The 26,507-nt window shown below is 40.0% G+C and overlaps 1 protein-coding gene across 2 annotated transcripts in view; it reads left to right on the top strand.

The window, feature by feature from the left end:
* LOC117411117 (cullin-9-like) overlaps positions 1-26,147 on the top strand; it is a 45,045-nt gene extending 18,898 nt beyond the window's left edge. For both annotated transcript variants that reach the window (XM_059024905.1, XM_034018279.3), the window contains 36 exons: positions 1,057-1,247; positions 1,368-1,743; positions 1,924-2,116; positions 5,121-5,322; positions 6,221-6,411; positions 7,190-7,404; positions 7,687-7,924; positions 9,197-9,302; positions 10,624-10,851; positions 11,201-11,291; positions 11,836-12,007; positions 12,250-12,355; positions 12,482-12,577; positions 12,797-12,972; positions 13,246-13,379; positions 13,589-13,774; positions 14,854-14,966; positions 15,185-15,367; positions 15,527-15,684; positions 16,721-16,922; positions 17,155-17,326; positions 17,585-17,730; positions 18,376-18,505; positions 18,625-18,827; positions 19,175-19,437; positions 19,875-20,250; positions 20,449-20,589; positions 20,774-20,938; positions 21,421-21,584; positions 21,921-22,014; positions 22,343-22,417; positions 22,533-22,643; positions 22,931-23,048; positions 23,229-23,362; positions 24,314-24,405; positions 24,709-26,147. In XM_059024905.1, the coding sequence (XP_058880888.1) occupies positions 1,057-1,247; positions 1,368-1,743; positions 1,924-2,116; positions 5,121-5,322; positions 6,221-6,411; positions 7,190-7,404; positions 7,687-7,924; positions 9,197-9,302; positions 10,624-10,851; positions 11,201-11,291; positions 11,836-12,007; positions 12,250-12,355; positions 12,482-12,577; positions 12,797-12,972; positions 13,246-13,379; positions 13,589-13,774; positions 14,854-14,966; positions 15,185-15,367; positions 15,527-15,684; positions 16,721-16,922; positions 17,155-17,326; positions 17,585-17,730; positions 18,376-18,505; positions 18,625-18,827; positions 19,175-19,437; positions 19,875-20,250; positions 20,449-20,589; positions 20,774-20,938; positions 21,421-21,584; positions 21,921-22,014; positions 22,343-22,417; positions 22,533-22,643; positions 22,931-23,048; positions 23,229-23,362; positions 24,314-24,405; positions 24,709-24,931 (6,164 nt within the window). In that variant the 3' untranslated portion in view covers positions 24,932-26,147. The remainder of the gene's footprint in view (positions 1-1,056; positions 1,248-1,367; positions 1,744-1,923; positions 2,117-5,120; positions 5,323-6,220; positions 6,412-7,189; positions 7,405-7,686; positions 7,925-9,196; positions 9,303-10,623; positions 10,852-11,200; positions 11,292-11,835; positions 12,008-12,249; positions 12,356-12,481; positions 12,578-12,796; positions 12,973-13,245; positions 13,380-13,588; positions 13,775-14,853; positions 14,967-15,184; positions 15,368-15,526; positions 15,685-16,720; positions 16,923-17,154; positions 17,327-17,584; positions 17,731-18,375; positions 18,506-18,624; positions 18,828-19,174; positions 19,438-19,874; positions 20,251-20,448; positions 20,590-20,773; positions 20,939-21,420; positions 21,585-21,920; positions 22,015-22,342; positions 22,418-22,532; positions 22,644-22,930; positions 23,049-23,228; positions 23,363-24,313; positions 24,406-24,708) is intronic.
* Positions 26,148-26,507: the final 360 nt, after the last annotated feature.

Raw genomic sequence — 26,507 nt, 5'->3', positions numbered from 1 at the left:
AAATTCAGAAATATAAAAGTCAATTGCACGTTAAATTGTTGTAGTTCTACTATTTATAGTTCAAACGCCTAGTACGCATTTCTTAATAAGGAACAGCAATCATTTAGCACATTCCCCAGATGACACACAGTAGAATTGTTACTTTCCGATGTCTTTGTTAGAATGATCCATCAAATATCACATAACATAAAATATAGTCATTGCGATTTAAATTAGGGGACACAGATTCAGCTCCTCATTAAGTCCAAATGGTTCTTGCGCTTGTAATGCAAGTATCCAATGTGCTTCTCGTCGCAGAAGGAGGTCAAATAGATTGCCACCCCGAGTAGGGACAGTGACCCTCTCCACACCCACAAATCTTAGTGAAGGTGGAGAAGGGCATGTCCGCATGTAAATTACGCCAGTGGTATTGCAATTAATAAAACCTGTAATTTTTATTTTTAGTTTTATTAATTGCAATACCACTGGCGTAATTTACATGCTGACATGCCTGTGTGGACAGGTATATGTGGGCCAAACAAAAAGGGCTTTAAAGTTACGTATTGCTGAACATAAAGCGGCAATTGGAAATAATAACCAAGATTATTCTATTGCGAAACATTATAGAAAGCTGGACAGTATTTTATTTATATATATATATATATATATATATATATATATATATATATATATATATATATATTATAATATATATATACTATATATTACTGTAGAAAATGCAGATGCCGGTGCTACAAATATATTATTATTATTTATTTCTTAGCAGATGTCCTTATCCAGGGCGACTTGCAATTGTTACAAGATATCACATTATTTTTACATACAATTACCCATTAATACAGTTGGGTTTTTACTGGAGGATTCTAGGTAAAGTACCTTGCTCAAGGGTACAGCAGCATTGTCCCCCACCTGGGATTGAACCCACGACCCTCCGGTCAAGAGTCCAGAGCCCTAACCACTACTCCATACTGCATTACTATAAAAGCCCCCCATATATTGCATTACTATAAAAGCCCCCAGTTTCTATTGAACACCCTGTTTGTCTTCGATCGGCAGTAAGCCAGATGTTTTTCTACAAGCCCCCTGGTGGATTGTATTCATTGCCTTACCTGGCTGAGAGTGTGAGGGAGGACACAGGCACTCTGAGCCGGGCAGAGTGGTGGGAGGTGCTCTTCTTCATCAAGAAACTTGAACCAAAGCAGCAGCAGGAGGTGAACAACATCATCCGACAGAACCTGGATGATCAGGTGAGACTGAGTAAGATCCTCTCTTTTTTTAGAAAAAGAGGACACAAATATCTGGGGTGTGTATAAAAAAAAAAGAGAGTAGGAAAATATTAAACAATTGTCCCTGTTTGTGTATGGCAGATGTCTGAGATCGATGATGCTACCTTAATCCAGTTGTCGGTGCCGGTGGAAGTTGCCCAGAAGTTGCTGAAGTACCTGACCCAGCACTCGCAGGCAGCCAGCCTGAGCGACCTGCAGAGCTCCCACGTCTACATCAATCACTACATGCGCAATGGGTGCCTCGAGCAGGAGAGACACACTGGGATCCTGAGCTCCATGGAGTATGGGGATGAGGGCAGCTCCTCCTTCCTGGGGAGCCCGGTCTCTGTCTCCAAGAAACCCAAGAAGGAGGAGATTGTGTCAGACTCTGCAAGCTCTGCTTCAGCTAAGCCCGAGAGCGAGCTCCCTAAAGACGATGAACTCAAGTTCCCCGAAGATCTTGAAGAAAAAATGAAAGGTGAGCTGCTTTTGTATTTCGGAAGAACCACAATAATATGGCCATGTTGTGTTTTTTTTATTTTTTTTATTTCATGCAGTCTGACCAGATCCTGGATTTAAATCCCAGCTCTGCCTTCAGTTCACTTCATAACCTACCCAGGACAAGAAATGTATCCATATTTTTCTTTCTTTCAAACAGTGTTCAGTAACCCAAAGATTCAGGGGAAAAAGAACTACCTGGATAAGTTTGGTGAGGTGATTGACATAATGAAGAAGAACAGTTCTGATTTGGGGCAGCAGCTGGCTGGTCTCAAATTTATTACCAAGATCCTGGAGGAGGATGGAACCCAGGAAAAAATCATGTTGAGGACCGACTCTGCGCAAACCATCCGGTAAGGCCATATCTTTTCTATCTATTTCTGTATTAAGTGAGTCTGTATTAACCTCTGAAACAACTGAGTAGTGCCATCTGCTGAGATAGCCCTGGCAGGTCTTGTGCAGAGTCTTTATTTTATTTATGAATTAACTTTAACTGGATTAAGACCATCTCATTTTTAAAGCCATAGTGGAGGAGGAGGGTAGGGTGGAGGGGTGGGGGAGGAGGGTGGGGATGGAGGGGGGGGAGGGGGAGGGGTGGGGGAGGAGGGTAGGAGTGAAGGGTAGGGGTGGTGGGGGAGGGGTGGAGGGAGGAGGGTAGGGGTGGAGGGGAGGTTGAGGGAGCTTGGGGGAGCATTATTAACATTAGGTAGATTAGATTTACTTTTACAATTAGGCATGCTTAAAATTCAAAGGTGGAGCACAGCACACAGTCACGCTAAATAATCGAAGTACAGTTAGCATGTTGTTGTTATTATTAATAATAATAATAATAATAATAATAATAATATTATTATTATTATTATTATTTGTTTATTTAGCAGACGCCTTTATCCAAGGCGACTTAGAGACTAGTGTGTGTGAACTATGCATCAGCTGCAGTCACTTACAATAACGTCTCACCTGAAAGTCGGAGCACAAGGAGGTTAAGTGACTTGCTCATGGTCACACAGTGAGTCGGTGAGTGAGCCGGGATTTGAACCGGGGACTTTCTGGTTACAAACCCTTTTCTTTAACAACCAGACCACACAGCCTCCAATTTATTTTCACACGCGCTGTTTATTTTACACACGCTGTTTAAAAGTAATTTTATTCATAGTAAAACGGGTTTAAAAGGCACTGCATATCAACAGGACACTCAGTACTACATCTCCAGCGCTGTATTTTTCACATATCTCTTCATAGTAGTACATACTGATAAATCATCTCTTGATAAGTCGTTTTATCACCAAACTCCTCAAATGCTATCCAAGTCATTTTTTTTTTTTTCATTTACTATAACTTCTCAAAAAGCCTGGCAAATGTCCATGATATTCTTTAAGTATTATTATTATTATTATTATTTATTTCTTAGCAGACGCCCTTATCCAGGGCGACTTACAATTGTTACAAGATATCACATTATACATTATTTCACATTATACAGATATCACATTATTTTACATACAATTACCCATTTATACAGTTGGGTTTTTTTACTGGAGCAATCTAGGTAAAGTACCTTGCACAGCAGTGTCCCCCACTGGGGATTGAACCCACAACCCTCCGGTCAAGAGTCCAGAGCCCTAACCACTACTCCACACTGCTGCCCTAGTGCTGGATGCGGAAGCAGCAGTCTTGTTTGTTTATTGTTTATGTCTGTGTTATGTCTGTGGTGAAGGGACTACGTGTATTGCTCAGATCCGCCTCCTTTTTTTTCGGTTTCTATCGGCCTCACTCGGCCATTGAAAGCTTTTCTCTGCTTTTTCCGGAGAAAAAACCACTAGAGACCTGTGCTTGACGTCTTTTTGATGATGTTGGACAGGGTCCGACATTGGACCGGAAAGGAAAAATAGTAATGTCAGACCTGGTCCGACATAGGACCGCAAAGGGTTAATAAGGGATCAGAAGAAGGCTCTGAGCTATAAAGGGTGGCGTAGAAATTTTGGTCAACGCAGCTCAGCTTACAGGCAAGCCCGCAGGCGCCCAGCCAGACTACAGGGGTCGCTGTTGCTCGGTGAGCCGAGGACACCCTGGCCGACCTAACCCTCCCTCCCCCCGGACGGTGCACGGCCAATTGAGCGCCGCCCCCTGGAAGCGCCACTCGGGAGCCCGGGAAGAATAATTTCTAAGGCCAGTGGGGAGTGATCAGAAAGAACTCTACAATTTTATAGGAACAGGAATGACCGTATGAGAGTAATTTATTATCAATAAAGAAATAGAGAGAAAAGGTGTGATGGACAGGAGAAAAGAAAGAGTATTGGATAGCTAGGGCAGGTTTTGAAGGAGACACAGGTTTAGTACTGGAGCGATCCAGGCTGGGATTCAAAGTACAGTTAAAGTCACCCCATAGAATCAAATGATGCGAGTTTTAGTCAGCCAGGGATGCCAGAAATGTTGAAATAAAATCCTTATAATCCCAGTTAGGAGCGTAGACATTAGCCAGGACCAGGGGGATATTAAAGTTTTCCAGTTACAATCACATAGCGGCCGTTCGGGTCTGCAGTCACACAAGAGCTAACAAAAGGGGTTGATTTTATGGATCAAAGTGGCTGTCCGTCTGGACTTGCAGTGAAAGTTTGAGTGAAAGAGCTGCCCCACCCGCCTCCCCCTTATGAAAGTGGTCTGATGTGCGAAGATGTGTCTCCTGCAGGAATGCAATGCTTGCAAAGTTGACTGTGTGATAATACTTTATTCTGTTTGACTGGATGCTTGAGTCCCTTGACATTCCAACTAATGAAATGAATAGGGAGGCTAGAGGAATTATTATTACCATTTGCAGTCATAGTAGTCTATGAATTTGAAAAAATTATACAAATTAACAACTGTTTGAAATATAACCACATAACTGCTGGATAACATCCCAGCACCGGACCATGTATAGAAAGGTAGCAAAACCAAAAACCCAATATAACAGGAAAATAACATACAAAAAAAACAAAACAGTAAAAATTAAAATAAAAAAAAGCAACTGTGGTAGAATCTTTACAAAAATGACGCCTGCCCACACAAACAACAATCGTTTGTCTTGCATACATCTTGTGGATGGACGACCGTTCAAACCGGGGCGTTGACTCGGCAGAATCTGGTGCTTTTAAAGGGGGGGGGGGGGGGGACATAATTTGTCATGACACCGGGATCTTTCTCTGGTTATACCTCTGTAGCCATCTCAAGGGTTTGTATACTATGGAGTGTTGTTTCCTATAAACGTATGAGCTGTAGAAAAATAAATTAAGTTTCCTTTTTGCTGCCACACCTGTCAATTTTCTATTGTCATCCTCCCTCACTGTTTAGTACATGAATGTTGTTTCCTGTCCCCAGAGAAAAGCTGTTGAAGATGCTGGTGGAGATGCTCATCACGGAGTCGAAGGAGAAGGTGGTCAGCGCTCTGCGGCTGGTCCACGCCCTCATGCTCAAGTACGAATGGAGGGTCATGTTTGCCACAGAGGGGGGTGTCAAAGCCATCCTCACTTGCATGCAAGAGCACTCCAGCTGTGCTCAAGTGCAGCAAGCTTCTCTGGCGGTAAGTTGTGAAACTTCAAGACAACCTTATTTATTTATTTATTTATTTATTTATTTATTAAACACTTTTGTTGAGGTAAAAATGTATACCCTGGCGGGATAAGCCACAGCTATGTGTTTTTTTAAAAAGAGCATTTTGCAGCATCAGGTAACCCCAGGGATAATCTCGGAATAACCACTGGTAACTGTAATACTCCAAGTTTTCATAACATCCCACTGTTCTGAGTATGTCCATGATCATAATCACAGCTGCAGTAGACTTTAAAAAAAGAATACATTTGGCGCTGCTTTATCGGGACGCCTCGGGGGGGGGGGGAAAGTAAAAATATACTGAATAAGCGACTATCCCAATTAAATGAGACGCATTTGAGACAACGTTAGTGAACAGAAAAAGAATGAAATCACATTATGATTAAATGTTAAATACATCATTTAAAATGCATAATTTAATCGCTGTTTATTTCTACATGAAATGAAAAAGAATGAAATCACATCTTATCACAAGGCGATGCACCTGCGATGTTGACACGCCAACTTTCTTTGCAACAGAAGCCTGAGAATCCACAGGAGACTCCAGCTCCTTCAAGAGTTCAGTGTGGTTTACACAATTTACGCAAGTCACCTCGTAAACACACTCACTGCACTGCGCTACGTGAACCTGTCTTGCTCTGAAAAGCAATCTCCATTCATAGTTTGAAAATACTGTGTCCCAATTAAACGAAGTGACGCCCCAATTAAACGACATAAATAACATTGGGAAGAACCGTCTCCCAGAGTTGTATCCCCATTTAAGCAGAAATCCCGATTTTATTAGTATCCCGATAAGGCGGCGCCGATTTGTAATAACAAAACGTCATAAAACTGATTTTTTTTTTTTTTTTTTTTTTTCCCACACACAGGCTTTAAAAGTGGTTACTGGAGCCAGCAAGCATGACATTCGCAGTTTTACAAGCTGCTTCCCACTTTCTGAGTCTGGAGCACAGATGATGCTTGAGATCTTTGCAAGTATTGGCTCTGCAACCCCAGAAGGGTCAAAAGGTCTCCTCAATGCCATTCCAGCTGCCATCGACCTAATGTTAAACACTCAAGGGTAGGTGGGGTCCAGTGAGTGGTTCGGATATTTAACTCTCGTGCAAATCACTCTTTTGTTTTAAAATGTGTTTTGCGAGTGTGCCTCTGGTTACATTCTACAAGATTTCCATGTGTACAAAATTTCCAAGAAAAACAACTGAAGTCTTTTTTTTTTTTTTTTTGTATGTGTTCTGCTTAGGGTTCCAATCAGTACATAGTTTAGGTCTAATATTCTGACTCTATAGTAAATCGAATGAATCATTTGTACAGTTGAGTAAACTTTCTTTGTATATTACAATATAGAGGTTAGCAAAATGTTTATATTGTCCTAACTCAAAGTAAAAGAAGACGAACAAATCAACAAGTTCATTAAATTCAGTATTGTAAACACACGTTTAAAATAAATATAATAATGGCAAGCTACACTCTGTCAGAAGTTAGCAGCAAGGTTTTTTGGCACAAGTGTCGGGCTTGCTAAATTAAACTGCTGTCTAAGTAGTTTTCCAGCACTCTTGTTTACTGGGATTTGCTGTTATTTAGACTGTGACACCCTCATCCTTCCTTGAAATTAATATTTAGTTATCCAACTATTGTGCATGACTAGGAAAGACTTTTCTGTGTCCATTACCAAGAACGATTTTTTGGTACAGTGCCATGCTCGCTAAAGTAAACAGTTTGACCTGTATTGCTTTTCTTTCTGGTCAACTGGGATTTGTGTCAGTACGTATCCTACATGTCCTATGAGAGAAAGTAAGTACATTTTCTGGTATTTTTAAATTTGTGTATTTTCTGCCTAGTTGCTCCCTTGCAGTATGCAATGGCCTACTTGTGATCATCATGATGGTGTCGAACCACAAAAGTCTGGCGGAGCAGCTGGTGGCTTGTGATGTCTGTCTTGTCCTGAACCGCTGCATAGGGAAAAAGAGTAGCTCTGCAGCAAGCCCAGAACAAAAGCTGGCCATCATTGCCCTTAGCCACATCTCAATGGTCCACAAGCTCCCGACAGGACTGGGTAAGAAAGATACCTTTATCATATACATAGTGAAAATCCAATCACTTTAATTGGATTTTTAAATGGAGCCAGCAAGCATGACATTCACAGTTTTTACAAGCTGTCTCCCACTTTCTGCATCTGGTGCACAGATTCTTGAGCTGTTTTTTGTTTTTTATAATTTATTTATCTTTTTTAAATGTTTCTTCTTCAGTTTTCACTGTATTTAACTTAGATCTTAGCCCAATTACGTTTTGATTTAAACCTTCAGTGTGCTCTTGACTTCAATCTTGTTGATTCCAGATTCCGAGGAAGAGTTGGATTTCAAGGACATGGAACTAAAGATGCTCCTGGTGAGCCTGAAGGAGATGACTGCGACTAAGGAGATCATCCTGACTCTGGAGCGACTGATCTGTGACGAGGTGCCTCGGCTGGAACTGGAGCTGAGTGATATCATGAAAGACAAGGACACCTACCAGGCACTGGTGCGGGCGCTAGATCACCATAGGGTGGACAAGGCCGTACAGCTGTCTGTCCTGAGGTAGGCAACACTCTGCTTGCCTTTATCACCTTGTAAGTGTTGTTCAAATAAAATCCAGGATGGGTGCATTACAAACAACACATTTTTATGTGCACTCTTGCATGGTGTACTCCCCTTCCCTCTGTATACATAACTACAAGGATGACTTTAATTTTAAAAGCGTAAAGAATGCAGATCACATGCTTTCAAATGATCCTCAGACCACCTGGGTGCTGCTTTGGGGTGTGAGGTCATTTTTTTAGGGTGGATAGGACCTTGCAGTAAAGTTACCACTTTTATTTTCTCTGACGGGTCGAGCATTATCCTAAATCAGCAGCACTAAAGTTCTGAGAAATCCTGTGTGACATTTTTCCTAGTAACTGTGTGAATTTCTGTAGTACATTAACATCATGGTGTTCAAAGATTCAGGAATGAAGAGGTAAGACCTGATCACAAGCTGGTCAAATTACTTGCAGTGCATCTAAACACTTTGTCATCTTCTAACACTGTCTGTAGCTATAGTGTTTAGGTGTACTTTAATTTAATTTTGCTCTACTGATTTAAGTACTTCCATTCTTGCACACTGTAAACCTGTCGCCTAGTTCTCCTGTGTAACAGTCAGGCAGTTTGTAGTGGTGATTAGACATAAGAACTAGCAGTCGGGAGATCCAAGCTGTAATGGAAACGTGTTATTTGACCCAGAGGCAAATCACTTTATATTGTAAATGTCCACTAAGCAAGCAGCAGTTTGGCATTAAGATTTAGTATATCATGTGGGCAACCCTGCATAAATGTGTATTTGTCAGAAGCCAGGAGTCTACCTTGTAGCCATTTGGAAGAATCCTTAACCTGCTAAATAAATAATTGTATAGTACTTTTTTTCTCATGGTGTGTGTTGTATTTCCAGTTTAAAGTAGTGTGCAAACATTAGAGAAATTCAGTCGCTTATGTGTACATTTTTAATTAATTCCACAGTTGCAAGCAATAACCTGTGTCAATGTTAGGATCAACCATTTTGGCACAATGTCGAACTTCCTACAGTAAACTACAGTCTGGCCAATTCAAACTTCATAACTAGGATCTGATGATCTATCAACTGGAACAATTTTAACCCTTCTCTCCTTCCTCTGAGAATCTGCTCAAATATGTTCTGACAGCCACACATGAAGTATAGAAATTAATTACTGAAAGAAAAATTAAAACTGAGTAGTGTTCCAACTGCTACTGGCTGTATATCCTGGATAATACATTGTTTATTTTATTTTTTTCCTTTCTTTTTTTTCTTCTGTATAGGACTTTAAACAAGTTTTTAGATAACCACCAGGAAGATATGCTGCCCTGGCATGAAAGCATTGAGCCCTGCCTATCTTCCATGACAGCCCACATTGGTGACAGAGAGGTAAGGAAAAGCACCAGTCATAAGTATGCATCCCTGTCTTCTCTATTTCAGCTGCTAAAATCCTGTAAACCAAGATGCCTACTTTTGTGTGTTAAATTTCATGGGGAAAAAACCTTAGGCAAAATCTCCTACATTTGACCTGTGACCTAATATGGCTGTAAATACTGTGGTCATAAAACTAGTGACATAACTGTATTTAATTATTCTTTAGGTCAAGTTCTATCGTGGATGTGGTACAAATAAATATTGCCCTTCTGTGGCAATAGTTTTGCACTGGCCACATGGTCAAAACTTTCTATTTCAGATGGCATTTGAAGTCACCATTGGTACACAGATGTACTCCACTGTATTCTATGATTTCTCTAATTGATTTTGCCCAACAAAAATGTACAATTTCGCTGACACATTATTTAAACCTCTGGCTATATCAGTGACACAGATCACACACTGTTTATATATATATATATATATATATATATATATAATATATAATATATATCAACCATTGGTGTACAGATGCCATTACTTTTTATTATTACTTTTTAGAAAGTTTCATGTCACTTTTGTAAAACACTTTTTAAATAAATACCGCAGTTACAAGCGACATCTGCGTAAAAAGTTACTAACATCCATTTTTTGGCACAGTCACGCTTGCTAAATTAAACTAGTCTCAATATTCCAGAACTCTCCTTTAGCTGGGATGGCTGGGTCATAGACTGGGACAACTTTAGCTTACCATGTGATCACATTTTGACTTGAACACAAATATTTACCTAAACCTTCAGATTAGACATGGCTGGTAAAAATGCAGTTTTGATGTATTGTAGCTTTTGCTTTGTTTGCTGTACAGTTGTTCAGTTGTTAATTGTACATGGCCCTCAAAGAGTATTAGTCTTAGATGTGTTTATTTGAAATAGATGACCTGTTAAAGAACTTTCCCTAGATCTTTGTGAACAGAACTTAAGGCACCTGGAAGGCATCACACTGCAAAAAAACGTATTTATGTATTTTGCACTGTCCCCGAGGTAAAGGAAATGAAACAACAAACCATGCATGTAAACGCATGTAGTTCATGCTGGCAAAGCAGCCACTGTCTCGTCAGTCCTTTTCTCCAAGTTGTATGGTTAGTTAATTGACTTTTGACACTTCAGTGCATATTTTCGTATCTTTGAGTGTTTCTCTAGAGCCACTCCAATGTTCATTGCAGACACCTAGCCTGACCACATTTTATTGTTTGCACATAGTCAGTTTAGAATTATTACTAAATATCCTAATTGCAGTAAAAGCTCGCTCATTTATGTATTTTCTGTGCTTTCACAAGGTTGTGCAGCTGTTCATCCGTTTCCTGCACCAACTAGCCACGACGAATAAGGACTACGCTGTGGTAATGTGTCGCTTGGGCACTAAGGAAGCGCTGATCAAAGCCCTAGACAAACACAACACCAACTTGCTGCTGGTGACAGAGCTGCGTGACCTAATCAGTGACTGTGAGAAATATGCCAGCCTTTACAAGAAAATGACTACCAGTATACTGGCCGGCTGCATACAGGTACAAAGGGAGCGCACTTCGGGATGTTTGTATATGGGATGCGTATGCAAGAGTCTGTTTTAACTAGGACATTGCCGGGATGACTTTTATTTACTTAAATGTTTAGAGGTGCCTATTAGCTGGTATAGCTGCATAGCTTTTCTTGTTTGCTGATTCCAAGTTTTAAGTTAAGTAGTTGCTGGCTAGACCTGTGAAGTACCTCTTGCAGTTTTTGGAAAATCAAAGCGGTGGTATTGCATTGAGTTTATTTTTTGCAAGGGCTGTAACCAATTGTAATGACTAGAATAGAGCATGTAATTTGTTTAAGGTCCCTGTATAATATATTTCTTCCTGCAATTCTTTTATGCAGATGGTATTGGGACAGATTGAGGAACATCGGAGGAGCCATCAACAAATCAACATCCCCTTCTTTGATGTATTTCTGAGAAACCTGTGCCAAGGTCTGTGTTGTCTGAGTGAACTCTGTTTATCTATTGAAGTCTTATAGATGAGACTGCATCCCATAGTTATGAGATGTAGTCAGTGCAGTTGCATTATTTGAAAACAGCCTTTAAATTCTGTTCCTGACTGTTCACTGCTGAAAACAGGCTTTGTTTTTTCTCATGAGTAGATGCGATGTCAAAGTATTATAATTAATTACTGCAATTCAACTGAGGGATTTATGACTTTTTGTGTAATAATTATTAGTGTACAGAAGCAACTGGGTTAAATTCATCTCATCTCTGATTCCATCTCCCCGTGCCTCTGTTGTTTCACAGACTTCAGGACTGTTACCTAGTTTCCAAAGTGTTCTGTTCTTGATATATTATTTCATCATTAAATGCAAATCATTGGAATTTATCAATTTTTGTATTGCATTTTTCTATACAATTAGATGTCAGAATGTGTGTTTTATTGTAGAAATGCATACATCTTGGCTCTATACTGGAATACATAGTGAAGAACCAAGTCTTACTTTCTCTGACCTCTGTCTTGTCCTTTTAGGATCTAGTGTTGAGCTTAAGGAGGATAAGTGCTGGGAAAAGGTGGAAGTTTCCTCCAATCATCATCGAGCTAACAAGCTGACGGATAAAAACCCCAAAACATACTGGGAATCGAATGGCAGCACAGGTTCTCATTTTATCAACATCTACATGTACAAGGGGGTGATTATCAGGTATTTGATAATGGAATATGTCAATTATTTTCCAAACATTAAGAATATATTTACTATTATTATTATTATTATTATTATTATTATTATTATTATATATTCTATTTTTTTGTTCTTATCCCAATTGAATTTAGTTAAATACATATAAAAAATGTAGTTACAAAAGTTAAATATTTCTCCACGATTTGTGTTTTCAAATGATCCCTGAGCCTAAACTAATGAACCATTGTGCATGTCTAACGCAGACAGTTGGCCGTGTTGGTGGCTAGTGAAGACTCCAGTTACATGCCAGCACGGATAATAGTGATGGGTGGTGAAGACCCCTCAAACATCAGTACTGAACTTAACACAGTAAGTAACTAAACACAGATCAGTTTCACTGTTCTTGTCTAAGCATGTCACTGGCTGCAAAACCAAGATTTTTGGAACTATTTCATTCGCTAAAACCACTTTAATTGTGCTTCCTTGTCAATGCAGGTGAATGTACCTCCGTCAGCCAACCGCATTGTCCTTGTGGAGAACATGACGCGAAATTGGCCTATTGTGCAGATCAGAATCAAAAGGTGCCAGCAGGTGAGACAATAGTATATGTTGGTGTTACACTTGTTCCTCAAACTTCCACTTACCATCTTATATTTTATGCTGAAAGCAATCTGCCTGTGCCTGACCAGATGATTTACTGCCTCTGTAACTAGGTTATTATGCTTAAAAAAAATAAAACTGAAAGTGAAAAATGAAAGACTTTTTTTCAGATGTCTCATATTGAGTACTTAATTGTTTTCCATGAGACAGGGTGGCATTGACACACGAATCCATGGATTTGAAGTCCTGGGGCCCAAGCCCACCTTTTGGCCTGTGTTCAAGGAGCAGTTGTGCTGTAGGACATACCTCTTCCACACAACTAAGGCGCACACTTGGTGTCAGGAAATCCTGGAGGACAAAATGCAGCTCCTGCAGCTCTTTAATAAGTAAGCAGTTCCTCCTCTTTCATAATTGTAATTATTATTATATATAATTTTTTTTTTTGGAAGTATGAGTGAGTGAACTAGTGCTGCGTTTTTTACATTTTTATGCAGTTATAAATGGATGGAAAAGTTTACCAGAATGAGTAATAACATCTAAACAATCCTGCCCTAAGAAATTAGATTTCATGGAAGAGGCAAGTGTTCTAACAAAACAAGCCTCGTCAGCCGAACAGACTGTTGTCACAATTGTATTGATTAAGTAATTTTATCTTTCAGGTTCAACAGCGCTCTTCGACATGAACAGATGTTTGCTGACCGTTTCCTCCCAGACCCAGAGGCAGCTGAAGCCTTGGGGCGTACGTGCTGGGAGGCTTTGATTACTCCCATAGTGCAGAGCGTCACTGTGTCAGGTACCCTACATGTCTACCTACTTTTCTATATTCTAACCTGAGTAAACATAATCTGAATGAAAAAACTAATGAAAAGGTAGATAGGAGAAAGTCTGCTTAAAAAAAGAGCCAATTCTGAGGGTGTTCCGTCTAAGTACCAAAATTATTTTGTAGGTGGTGTTTTGAATTTCTTGGTGATCAGTATTTGGGTTACTTTGTGTCTTCTACAGATAACATTACGGTGAGCCCGCTGTCCTGGCTGCTGAATGAGTACCTGGAGAATTCTGAGACTGCAAAGCGCTGTAAGGGTCGGCCAGTTGTCTTTAATTCTCGGGTTCGGAGGCTGACTCACCTCCTGGTCCACGTGGACACCAGCCTGCTGGACACGGAGGAGCTCAAACCACCTGTGAAGTCAAGTAAGGATTAATTTGTCATTATTGTACTTTTAACTCTTTATTAAGCTATACCCCTTTATAATTTCTCCCCTTTTTATAAAACAAAAGGCATTTATTGTCAATATGAACGTGAGCAGTCCAGCACTTTCTCAGAAGACCGTTTTTGTACTTCTAAGTTAAAGATTTAGGTCCTAAAATAGTGTATTGATCAGATGTTCCATATATAGTGAGCACTATACTTGAGAGTATTTTACCTTGAAAATAGACTGATCTACTCTACAGATCTCATCAAGGTTTGTCAATAAATTATATTTTTTTGGAACCCTATTTTCCCAAATTAATTTATTTCATGCTAAAATTGTAAAAATGCAGTTGGAAGTTCGTAATACTTCTCTCTGGAAGTAAGTAAGCTATATTTACGCCTTCTGTATTGAAGATATCTTTCTCATTTTCAGAAGTTATCAACAGAAGCAAAGTTTTTAAGTGTAAGTTCTCTTTACTTGGTAACTCACAGGCCAGTTTCCTACCATAACATTTCAGTTTGATATCTCACTTAGGGCTAGATTTGATCAACCCATGACCTTCAAAGATAGATTTTATAAGAGCGTTTGACAGCATCTATCTGTGGTTACCCTTAGAATTGTTGATTCAATCCATGGGAGTTTGCCAGGAATAGTCTAATAAAATCCAGCGGTTGCTTATCTTGGCGGTGTATCTGGTGATCAAAAGAATTCCGTTAGCTTAAAATTCTAACATTTTAAAACATTATACAAATGAAAATTGAATTCAAATGTAAAAATATTGTTTTACCCATACATTGAGACATTACATTTGGTCGGAGCTTCCAGGATACTTGCGTTTTCTTGGAATTTTTTCTCATTTGCTAAGACTAGTTTAGTTTGGTAAATCTTTTTTTCTGTTTCTCTTTTTAGATTAGTTTATTTTTTTGTTCCTTCTCTGAACAAGTAATACAGACAGGATTGTTTTTAATATATATATATATATATATATATATATATATATATATATATATATATATATATATATATATATATATATATAAAAATAAAAACATATTTGAATCGTATTTATTGTTACAGATGGAAAGAATAAAGAGGCCACTTCTGCATTATCTGCTGCCAGACCCAAAGTGAAGAAAGCCAGCAGCATTGCAGGAATAGCACAGTGCTGGCAATGGGTGGTACAGCAGCAAGTAAGTCCAATAATAATTGTGATGTCCAAATACGTACTTATGCTTTATTGTTTTGAGAGCAAAGATGCATTTCATGTTTCTAAGGAGTAGAAAGTTGACTAACAGGAATCCACTTGCAGTTGCATTTTGAATTTGTAATTGGTTTCAGAATGGCTGTTAGCCCTATGTATTCCATAATATAAAACCACCAAGTGACATGTCCGTAACATTCTGCTCAGGTTAAGAAGTTCCTGGACTCTTCCTGTAGCTTGGCCGACTTTGTTGAGCGGTACCGTAACATGTATCTGCGTTTGAAGACCACCATGGAGGAGCTCTTTGGACAGCAGACAGCGTTTGTTCTGGCACTGCGACACGGTTTCTCAGCCGCGCTGCTGCAGCTCTCCATCCTGACCGCCATGCACGTGAGTAACCAGCACCCTTCTGAGTGGCATTAGCAATACACTCCCCTAGTTCTAGGCAAGTGAATCAACTGATGAGCCACTAGTGCAGCCCTTACTGCAAGCTTTTCGTAATGCAGACATTTTCCCAGTCCAGTGCTTTACTCTTCTTTACCCGCACAGGTGAGTGAAAGGTTTGCTCAGCACATCGACCTGATGATTCAGGAGAGCGGTGCAGACTGTGGGAACATGGAGAAGCTCAACCAGCTGCAGCAATTCATGGAGCCCATGCTGTTCCTCTCTGGTCTTGAGCTGTCTAACACCTTTGAGCACTTTTACAGGTAACATATTGGTCTTACCACACAAGCCATATAAACTTCTACAGTTAACTTAATGATATTCATAGTTAAGGCTACGATTTTGTCACGGAAATTGTGAATCGTAAATTTGAAAAAAGTCTGAAATCTTGGAAATGGATGTAAAAACACTTTTTTGATTAGGCGCTTCCTTTATTTCCTTTAAAAAAAAAATGCAGCATCTCATGCACTGAAATTACAAATCTGCGAGTATCTGTAAATGGTGTGGTTGTGTTTGCACGCAGCATTTACGTGTAGCTATGTAGGTCAGCGAGAGATAGCTGAGTTAGCAAGCATGTAAATGGGTGACGGCTAAAATACAAAAACAATTGTGAGTGAGCTGTTTTTTCTTTTTTGTAAAGACAAGAACAAATGCTTCGGAGAACAGAAGTTTACCAACTTACAGAGGCTTTCTTTTAAATACAGACTGCATTCGTGAAATTGGATACATTTTCATTTAAGTAGATGTGCTGAGTTTGTACCCCTCATACGAGAGGATTCAAAATTATTTAGAGAGATGCAGGTATGTGACAGTGAGAGAGATTTTAGAATGACAGGTGAAAGGTTTGACGATCTGTTATGGGTGTACACCTTTTTTGCCGGTCATTAAAAATGGCCGTGCCAAAATTGTAACCTTATTCATAGTACATGTTGGCAAAACCTTTGATTTTAAATTGATCAAGTTGACATGAATTTGTTCTAAAAGTAAATGCATTTGTTGTTCTTGTTGTACAGAACATCGGATAACAAAAACAAATAAAAATACTTGACTTGGTTCTGCTCTTGTTATATCAAGTTGTAAATTTATAGATAAAAGCCCACTAAGAATGTGTCTCTATCACAACAAGCACCCTGGGATTAAATTACTGTCCTTCATTATAACCACTTGGTAGCTTTTTGAACAAATAGCATAGTGTTCACTGTAAACCAGTTTTTCATCTAGTAGGTGTTGTCTAGAGTTGTATACTGTATATAGTTTTTAATAAGCTTGCATTGACATTGCCTACCTCCCTGATGTCAGGTACTACCTTGGTGATCGTCTTCTGGGCCAGGGGAAGGTGTGGTTGGAAAGAGCTGTGATTGAACAGATTGGTACGTGTTTCCCAAACCGCTTCCCACAGCAAATGCTGAAGAACTTGAGTGAGTCGGAGGATTTGCAGCAGGAGTTTCACCTGTATAGGTTACAGCAGCTTGACAAGACCTTGCAGCACCTGGATGAAGAGGTTAGTTTACCCTAAATTTGACCAGGTATTGATTTAAGACCACATCATGTGTTCTTTTGGAGGGGCGGAAACTCATCCAATGTTCTTTCTTAACCCAACTGGTTACAAGTTGTTCATATTTAGAAATGCAAGAACCATCCAAAACCCACAAGGCATTACATTGGTGAAAACATAACACTGAACACATTCCCCAGTTGTGGTATTCTGAGCCTTACCTACTGCTGTGTTGCAGATGATGGAGGATCAGTCATCATGCCCTGAAGATGAGAGTGAGGTGAAGGTGCTGGTGTTGTCCCCACGCTGCTGGGTCATCTCTTCCCTCTGTTACCTGGAGAATCCAAGCAAACACTTTCCATCACCGCTCTGCAGCTACCTGGGAGAATTCTCAGAGTTCTACACAAACAGTGAGTAGGAAAGATAACTCCACGAAAACAGCAGACCCCTATTTTAAATGTTTCAGGACTCCAGGCGTGAAAAGTATTCAAATTGAACTGTTGTACCAGGGTTGATTTTTTGTAAGAAGTGTAAAAGGGTTATGGAGAAATGCGGCAATATGATCAATTTGTCCCTTTAAACCAGCCATTGTACATGTACTGCTGATAATTCTAATGATATGTTTGAATGGAAATGGATTTGTAAAAAAAAATTTTCCATCTTCTCAGGTCAGTATATGTACAGTTTGACCCACACCAAGCCCCGGCGCCTGCAGTGGACATGGCTGGGACACGCTGAGCTCAAGTATGGGTCCTTTACCCTTTATGTGTCAACACTGCAGATGTACATCCTGCTGCAGTTTAACCAGCAAAATGTAAGCCTTGATTACAGTTGTACATACCTCCTCTTTTTTTTTTTTCTACCCGAGTGTATTAATAAAGCATTGACGCTCAAATAAATCTATTGAAATCTTGTATATTAAGTGGCATGCTTTATAAACTGCCTGTAACAATTTTCTTTGGCTTTCCCCCACCTTGCTTATCTATTATTGTCAGCACCTCCGTTTTGCTTTAGAAAGGTTTTGTGTAGGGGGGCTCCCAAGTGGCGCATCCGGTAAAGGCACTCTGCGTGGAGTGCAGGATACGCTCTATAGCCCGGACGTTGCCGGTTAGAGTCCAGGCTATTCCACAGGCGACCGTGGACAGGAGCTCCCAGGGGGCGGCGCACAATTTGCCGAGCGTCGCCCGGGAGGAGGGAGGGTTAGGTCTGCCAGGGTGTCCTCGGCTCACCGCACACCAGCGACCCCTGTAATCTGGCCGGGCGCCTGCGGGCTTGCCTGTAAGCTGCCCGAGAGCTGCGTTGTCCTCCTCCGACGACATTTAAAAGAAAGAAAAAAAAAAAAGTTTTGTGTAAGGTTTCCTTACCATTTGATATGCCCCTTTTTAAACATGTTTATTTTTGCACCCATTAGCTCAGTAAGGTGTTTAGCTTGAACGGTTGTCTTATGTCCCCTGTTCAGGAAGTGACGGTGGAGTCCCTGCTGCAGTCTACGGGCCTGTCTTCAGCCCTGCTCTGCCAGGCACTGAAACCCCTCACTGCAGACAAGGGAGTTCTGATCAAGGTTGGCTCTACGCAGGACCCAATGAAGGGTAAGGGCTTGGATGATCTACAAAGGATACTTTGTTACTGGCACAAATTATTTTTTTTTTTTTTTTTGAGAAACTAAAATGACCAAATACTTCCCTTTTTTTTTTTTTTTGTAATGCAGGGGTTCTAAGTCTGAATGAAGAAACTCTAATCCGTGGGAACAAGGAACAGAGCTACTGCTGCCTGCTGCCAAAGCAGACTTACCTGAATGTGGATGAAGATGCTGCCAGCACACTGGAGAGGAAGAGGAACTTCATCTACTGCCTGATTATTCAGATCATGAAGGCTGAGAAGGAGCTGCACATTGATAACCTGGTGTTTAGGGTAAGATGAACCTGGGATTGAATCTTGCAAAGTGCTGCCCAGTTTTCATTATTCATACTGAAGGTCTTTTTTGATGTGAAAATAGAAAGCTTACTTGTGTGCCTTGTAAACACGCACTACTGGGTTTTTGTTAAAAATTAGATATCCCAGTGGCACGACTTACACAGCACCTGCTTTTGAACAAAAGCTACAGATGCATTTTAAATGCATGTAGTACTTGCAAACTTGGTTTCAGCTGTTTGGAATTCTGCATCTCTTTCTATCGTATAATTAAGGAAATAACTATTTATTTACAATAGTCCTTAATGGGACATAGTTTAACCCTCCAATGCAATGTCTCCTGGCAGGTGATCGATATATGCCAAAAGCAGGAGTCTAGGAAGTCCCCACTGTTGGTGCGCTTCAGCTGCAGTAACACAGACGTGCTGTCCTGCATTATGCACCTTCTGAACAAGGGCTACATCCGGAGAAACGAGGACAGCCCCCACATCCTGGAGTTTGTGCCCGAGGATCCCACCACCCCACAGAAGGGCCAGGCTCACTTAACCTTTACCAAGCACGACATGAAGAAATCCAACTTGCGCAATAAGGAGAATGTGTCCCCGTTCAGGTATGAAACTAATGAGTAGTCACACAAGAAGGCTGTTATGTCCCCGTAATGTATAGAATGTTATGCCTAAACTGAGCTCCTCCTTGTACTGTTGTGTTTTTTTTTATTTTTTTTTTATTTTGTTTAGTTCCCTAGCCATTTCCATTCTTGCTGTGAAGGACCTACTGGGGAATCTTGATGGTCTTCTACTTTTCAAAGTTTCTATTAAAGTGGGTCTTGTCATGCCCAACCACCTTAGATTACACTAAAACTAAAGCACAAAAATCGAAGCTGTAGTCTTACGTTAGAAAGGCTGGTTTGTCACAGGGGTATGTGAAAATAGTTTACTGAAACCAGAGGCTGAATCTTACAAAGTGCAGCCCAGATTTATTTCTAAGCAAGCTTAGAAGGTTGCCTGCCTTTTCAATTTAAAGAGAGGTTTCCTAATTGTTCGCCAGCTTGGACGGCTTAACCCCAGCCCTGCGGAGCTCCGAGGACGGGGTCCTGGAGGCAGTGTTCTTCTCAATGGGCAGGACAATGACTCAGGACGAGGTGCGGCAGCTGATGAACCAGACTGTGGGGCAGGTCGCCGAAACTCTGAGCATCTCCAATGACCAGGCCCAGCACCTGCTGGTGCATTGCAAGTGGAACGTGGACCTGCTGATCCAGCGCTATGCAGAGGACTCAGACTCCTTGCTGCTAGCCTCAGGCATGCAGGGCAAGGCCCTACAACCACCGCCCAGCCCCGTCATCAACTGCCCAGTCTGTCTGAGCCAGCAGCCTGGAGAGCACGACGTAACGCCTACCCTCAGCTGCATGCACTACTGCTGTAGAGTGAGTTATGCTCCTATGTCTTTTTTTTATTAACCTAAAGACCCCAAATAATTGATGGACTTTTTCTGTCTGAAGTCACCCCTTGTTCGTGATGTTACCTTGTTTAGAGAAATGTGTGAACATGACACCCCTATGCCTGAAGAATGGTAAAACAATGATGGTCAACACTGACAGCATCTTTTCCCCTTTGTTTCTCAGTCTTGTTGGAAAGAGTACTTGACAACTAGGATCGAACAGAACCTTGTTTTAAATTGCACCTGTCCCATCTCAGACTGCCCTGCCCAGCCGACCACAGAGTTTATTTCCTCTATTATTACAGACAAGGAGGTTATTGCCAAGGTAAGCAACAACCGTTTATATTTTAATCAAAGACACACTGAAGGTGTAATGCATATATTCTAGTTGCTAGCATTTTATAAAATGCAAAGCTTTGTGCTGTGTCCTGTTTTGCTTCTGGGGTTGTTTGTGACAGTTGTCTTTAACTACTAGCATTTTGAAGGTCTTAATTATCTTTCCTTTTTAGTATGAGAACACCCTTCTGCGAGGTTTTGTGGAGTGCTGTTCCAACTTGACCTGGTGCACCAACCAACAGGGCTGCGACCAGATCCTGTGTAAGGAAGGCATTGGCAGTGGGGGCATGTGCTCCAAGTGCTGCTGGTCATCATGTTTCAGCTGCAACTTCCCAGAAGTAAGTGGAGTTACACTGGGCGGTGGGGATCAAACTCTTGTCTCACTCCATTTCTTTCTGTATTCAGCACTTCAGTAAAACATTTCTAGGTTTTATTGGAGTGTTGCAACGCAATAGTAGTGATGCCTTTCGTAACCTCATGAATGTTCATCTTTTTTTTTTTAATTTAGTCGTCGCCAATGATTTTGACCCCAGTTTGGAATGCCCAATTATTATTTTTATCCTGGCTCACTGCTGCAACTCCCATGCCGACTTGGGAAACGGCGGCAGACACACCAATTGGCGCTCGGCCAATTGTGCGCCGCCGCCGCCGACTGGGAACTCCAGGCCACGATCGGCGATGGCATAACATGGACTCGAACCAGCGTTCTCCAGGCTATAGGGCACATCCTGCACACCACGCAGAGCGCCTTTACTGGATGCGCCACTCAGGAGCCCCTGATTTGTTCATCTTTTTCTAAACTGCATACTCTTGTTTTCAGGCTCACTACCCCGCAAGCTGCAGCCATATGTCTCAATGGATGGACGATGGTGGATATTATGAGGGAATGAGCATGGAGGCGCAGAGCAAACACCTGGCAAAGCTCATCTCCAAGCGGTGCCCGAGCTGCCAGGCTCAAATTGAGAAAAACGAGGGATGTCTGCAGTGAGTACTCAAAGCTGGAACATTGTCGCCTGTGACACATGGTGTAAGTGTCTCTCAGTGAATGAATGGATGGCTGAACTGGGAATCAGTCCCGGGATCTAATGGTTCTTGGTGTCTTAACCATTCTACCACATTGTGCCTCCTCCTGTTAGGACAGTGTTTCTCACTGTGAAGCACTGCAGTCAAACCAATATTCTGCTGTAAACTGGCTGCTAAACATTCCTGATTTTTATAGAAATTCTGGCCCTACTGATGAGCTGCACATGTTGATAAACATGCAGAATTTTGTTTTATGGTGGCATACAAATTCTATAATTCTCTAATCTTTTTCTGCAGTATGACTTGTGCCAAATGTAACCATGGATTCTGCTGGCGATGTCTCAAATCCTGGAAACCAACACACAAAGATTATTACAACTGCTCTGCTATGGTGAGTGATAGAGTAAGCATATTCCTAGTTGAAACTTCATAGCATATTTAAGGCTCTGATGATGTTATCAGAAATGCATAGTAAAATCACAGGTTCTTTTGCCATCGCTATGTGGTTTTCCAGTACGTAAGGCCATATACTTAGAAATAAAAAAGAGAAAATGTAATTTGTTCTTGCGTGGAGGTGATAAACATTAACTAGTGTTGGCATGGTTTGGTATTTTATGTATTTTTGCTATATGGCGGTGGGGGGAGGATTGGACTTTTATAATAACAGGGGCGTCGATATTCTTTGTTACTATGATAACTCATTTTATACCCTTTTATAGGTGAGTAAAGCAGCACGCCAGGAAAAGAAGTTTCAGGATTACAATGAAAGATGCACTTTCCAAAATCAGGCTAAGGTAAGGGAGAATAAGTTCAGCGAGTAATCATTGGTATGATTAATCCAGGACATGAATTGGGAATTGAAGACTACTGCCTGTGGGATTTGTATTCATAACAATTTTTTTTAAACAGGACTTTGCTATCAATTTGGAAAACAAAGTGTCCGCCATCAATGAAGCCCTTCAGATGAAGTCACTAACGTTTGTGATTGATGCCTGCAAGATTCTTGCACATTCCCGGAAGGTGAGAGAATAAATAATTCTGTAAAGCGAAGCATGCCTTATCTGTAGAAGTATTATTATTATTTGTTATTTAGCAGACGCCTTTATCCAAGGCGACTTACAGAGACTAGTAATTTTTAGATTTAATCTAAAAATAGAGACCATATAGTTTATTATCCAGTCTTCCCAGCTTCATCTTCCATAAGGTACCCCTTTTTTAACCTGCTTGAGACACCTGTGGAAGGCGTTGTGCTAGTGCAGTCTGAATCTCACCTTTTATTTTTATTGAAATGTTTTCTGTGTTTCCAGGTTCTTGCTTACTCATGTGTCTATAGCTACTATAACCAGGACACTGAGAAGATGGATATTATGGAGCAGCAGACAGAAACCTTGGAGCTTCATACCAATGCACTGCAGATACTGCTGGGTAAGTAGAAGAAAGCCTATCTATTTACATTGCTGATGTTTGCTCAACATTTATTTACTTATTTACCTTTTACCAGGCTTTTTTTTCTTTTTACAAATTCAGCTTCTTTCAAGTTTAAGTTAACTATTATCCAGCATGTTGGAAATAAAAAAAACAATAAGCTTCAATTTATTTTTCCAGAGGAGACACTGTTACAGTGTACAGACCTGGCATTATGCATCCGTCTATTGAAGCCAGAGCACTTGAACACTGGGCTGGAGCTGATTCGCAGGATACAGGAAAGGCTGGTAGCAATCCTTCAGCATTCTACACAGGTAAACCGTAACCAGACAAGTAGACAAGCTTATGCATGTTTACAATTTACCTTAAAAGGGAGCATTACTAAGTATTGGAAGTAAGTATGCAATCCAAACCACTTTAGTCAAAGTGCCACTCTTGCACAGACTGACTGCAGGAGTGAACCATGCAAGATTTTCAGTGCAGTTAGCATCTGCTAGTTTTAGTAAGAGTAAGATCAATTGCCAGCCTGACATCCTTGAAGCATATTGAAAATGTGTTAGAACTAACAAAGACTTGCACAGTAATCCACTGAAAGGAATTAGTAAGGAATGCGCTGGAGTGTTCTGGGAACACTTAACAACCAGGTTTCCATTGGCATCTATAAATGGGTAGTCTTCAGGGAATGTGCTAATTTTAGGAACGCTTGATTAAAATGCCATGTGAATCCCACTCTGTCTAGCTGTGAAATATTATTCAGTGCTCCACACATGAAAGAATCCCTGTAATATTCAGAGCTAATCAATAATACATTTAGACTGTTAACCCAGAGTAGAAATTAATGCAAGTCAAGCAATAGGTAGAAAATCGAAATAGACTAGCCTTGCAGATCTACAGGGGTGGTCTAGAATGTTGCTTTTTTGCTTCTACATTCTAAGAATAATTATGAGTCATATACCCAAGTTTTTCAACACAATGCATTTTACGTATGACAAAATTAATACTATTTCTGAATAGTTCACAAGTTGCTACAGTGGCTCCTCCATGATGCCTAGGCAATAGGAGAATAGTACATATTTTATGATTGTAAAACTGTATTGAGTTCATATTAATTTTATTCACAATTTGTAATATTCATGACCAGCTGTGCTTCATACTGCCTTGAAAGGTTCATTGGCTTTTTATTTTCATTGAACAAATCCTCTTTCTCTTAACATCTAGTGAAGAGAAACAAGTAGTAGACAACCTGTCTGTCTTTTTAATCCCAGGATTTTCGAGTGGGGTATCAGTCAAAAACAGGAGCAGATCAGGAGGTGGCTCAGTCTTCAAATATACCGAACCAGCCAAACTCAAACAAGGAGTAAGTATATCTGTGGAGGAGCAGAGACTGCATGCCAGGTATACAGCTATGGACAAAATTAAATGATTTTCTTCATAGTCGCATGAAACCTGCTACTATTATGGCTTCCAGTAGACTTTTAATATATTTCATACAAAAAATAAAAATAAACCTTTTTTTCATTCTTGGGCTATGTTTACTAGAGTATCACATGTGGTTGCATCCAGGTCTTTTCTTTGGCAGTGGTTCACAACTTGCTGTCTCGGACATTGAAGATCAACTTTTTTTTTCTTCACTCTTTCCTTCCTCCTCCTTCTCCTGCAGGAAGAAGTCTGATGGCGGATCTGACTCTGACTCTAACAATAACAACAACGCAGGTGAGGAGGAGGAGGAGGAGGAGGAGGATGATGATGACGAGGAGTACGATGATGAGTACGTCCCAGAGTGGCACGAGGACTACGATGATGACGACATCGATGAGGACGAGTTCTTCTCAGATGGCGATGAGTCGGAAAACCTGGAGCGAGACTTCAGCCCCTATGATTAATACTTAACAAGAAAAAAATCCAGCATGCCATTGTCAAGTATACAGCGTTACGTTTAAACAAAAACAACAACAAATATGTATTTAAAACTAAACACACACAAAATGGGTTACAGTTCTTTTTTTTTCTCTAAAAAATCGCTTCAAAATTTTAAACAAATGTTTTTTGAATGTCGTCTTTCAGATGAGAATTTTTGTTTAATATATATATAAATTGTTTCCACTATAGCCTGACAAGTAAGAATTTGGTTTAAAGGAAGATTTCTTTTTTTTTTTTAAATATTAAAGCTCTTTGGGAGGTAGGTAAGTGTTATATAAGTTTATGGAGGACTATTTCTAGTTTAAGAAATGTATTGGACAAGTGTGTTTCAATGGAAGACTAATCCAATATAACCCTTTTGTGGCGGATGTTTAAGATTTAAGTATTAATGATCATTTGATTGTATATGTCTAGACCAAGAAAAACATATAACACACATGCGCGCGCGCGCGCACACACACACACTTATCTTTTGATGTAATGATATTGCAACCCTGTAGCTTCCGAATGTGAAAGGAAATGGGACGGTGCTCATTTCAATGGAAAATGTTTTAAACATTTTGTTAAAAGGCCTAAACCTTGTTGGCCCTGTGTATATAAAAAAAAAAGTCACTAAAGAGTGATACAAAAAAGAAAAAAAAATGTAAACCAAGGTGTGAGTGGATGTTTAGATGCTCAAGTGCCCCACCAGAGTTAAACTGATAGGTCTCTGAGATTCTTAACCCTCAAAACTCAAGGCACCTGTCCCCTCTTCTAAAGTACAGAGGTTTCACTGTAATATTTGGCGAAATACCACGACTCATAATAAAATAAATAATAAATTACGTTTTTTTTGTTTCTTTGCAAAGCAGCACTTCATGTAACTTGCTTTTCTTTTTTAGTTGTTTTTTTTTTTTTTTTTTAAATACACACAACAAAAATAAAAAGGACATTTTAAATTTGTTTTCGAATATGTTAAATGATCGCTTATATAGACCTGGAGATATTTGTTGACAGATATCTTGAATTCAGTCTGATTTAAGTTTGGAGTTTTCAGGTTAGTTCTAGCAGGAAGTTGAGATATCCTTATATATTCATATACTTATATTGTTCACCTATAATGTTCTATCTTTCAGAAATAAAAGATAAAATTGAAGTTATGCGACTTCAGTTCACTAAATAAAGAGCTTTTTCTGCTAATTGATGCTTATTATTTCTTTGGTACTGGTTTGACGTATCTCTAAATGGGTAGTGAAAATGTTTATATTTAGACCAATAAAAGACTTACACTGGCTGTAGAATCTCCAGACAAAAACAACTTGCTTTCTGTTTATATCTGTCCTGTTGACACAAACTAAAAAGCTTACTGTGTTGCCCCCAGGTTTCCAAGGCTTGGACAGATAATGTACATTCAGTATTTTGTGGCAGGAGAAAACAATTGGGGTGGGGAACAAATGTTTATTCAAAAATAAAGTCTGGTATTGTATAAGATACAAAGAATATCTATTGTAATGATAATCCCTAAACTATTCCTTGCATTAACCACATTATCCAAATATT

This window comes from Acipenser ruthenus, chromosome 6, assembly GCF_902713425.1.
Source record: "Acipenser ruthenus chromosome 6, fAciRut3.2 maternal haplotype, whole genome shotgun sequence".
In the NCBI taxonomy this organism is placed as follows: Eukaryota; Metazoa; Chordata; class Actinopteri; order Acipenseriformes; family Acipenseridae; genus Acipenser; species Acipenser ruthenus.
This window is presented reverse-complemented; position numbering and strand designations above follow the sequence as displayed.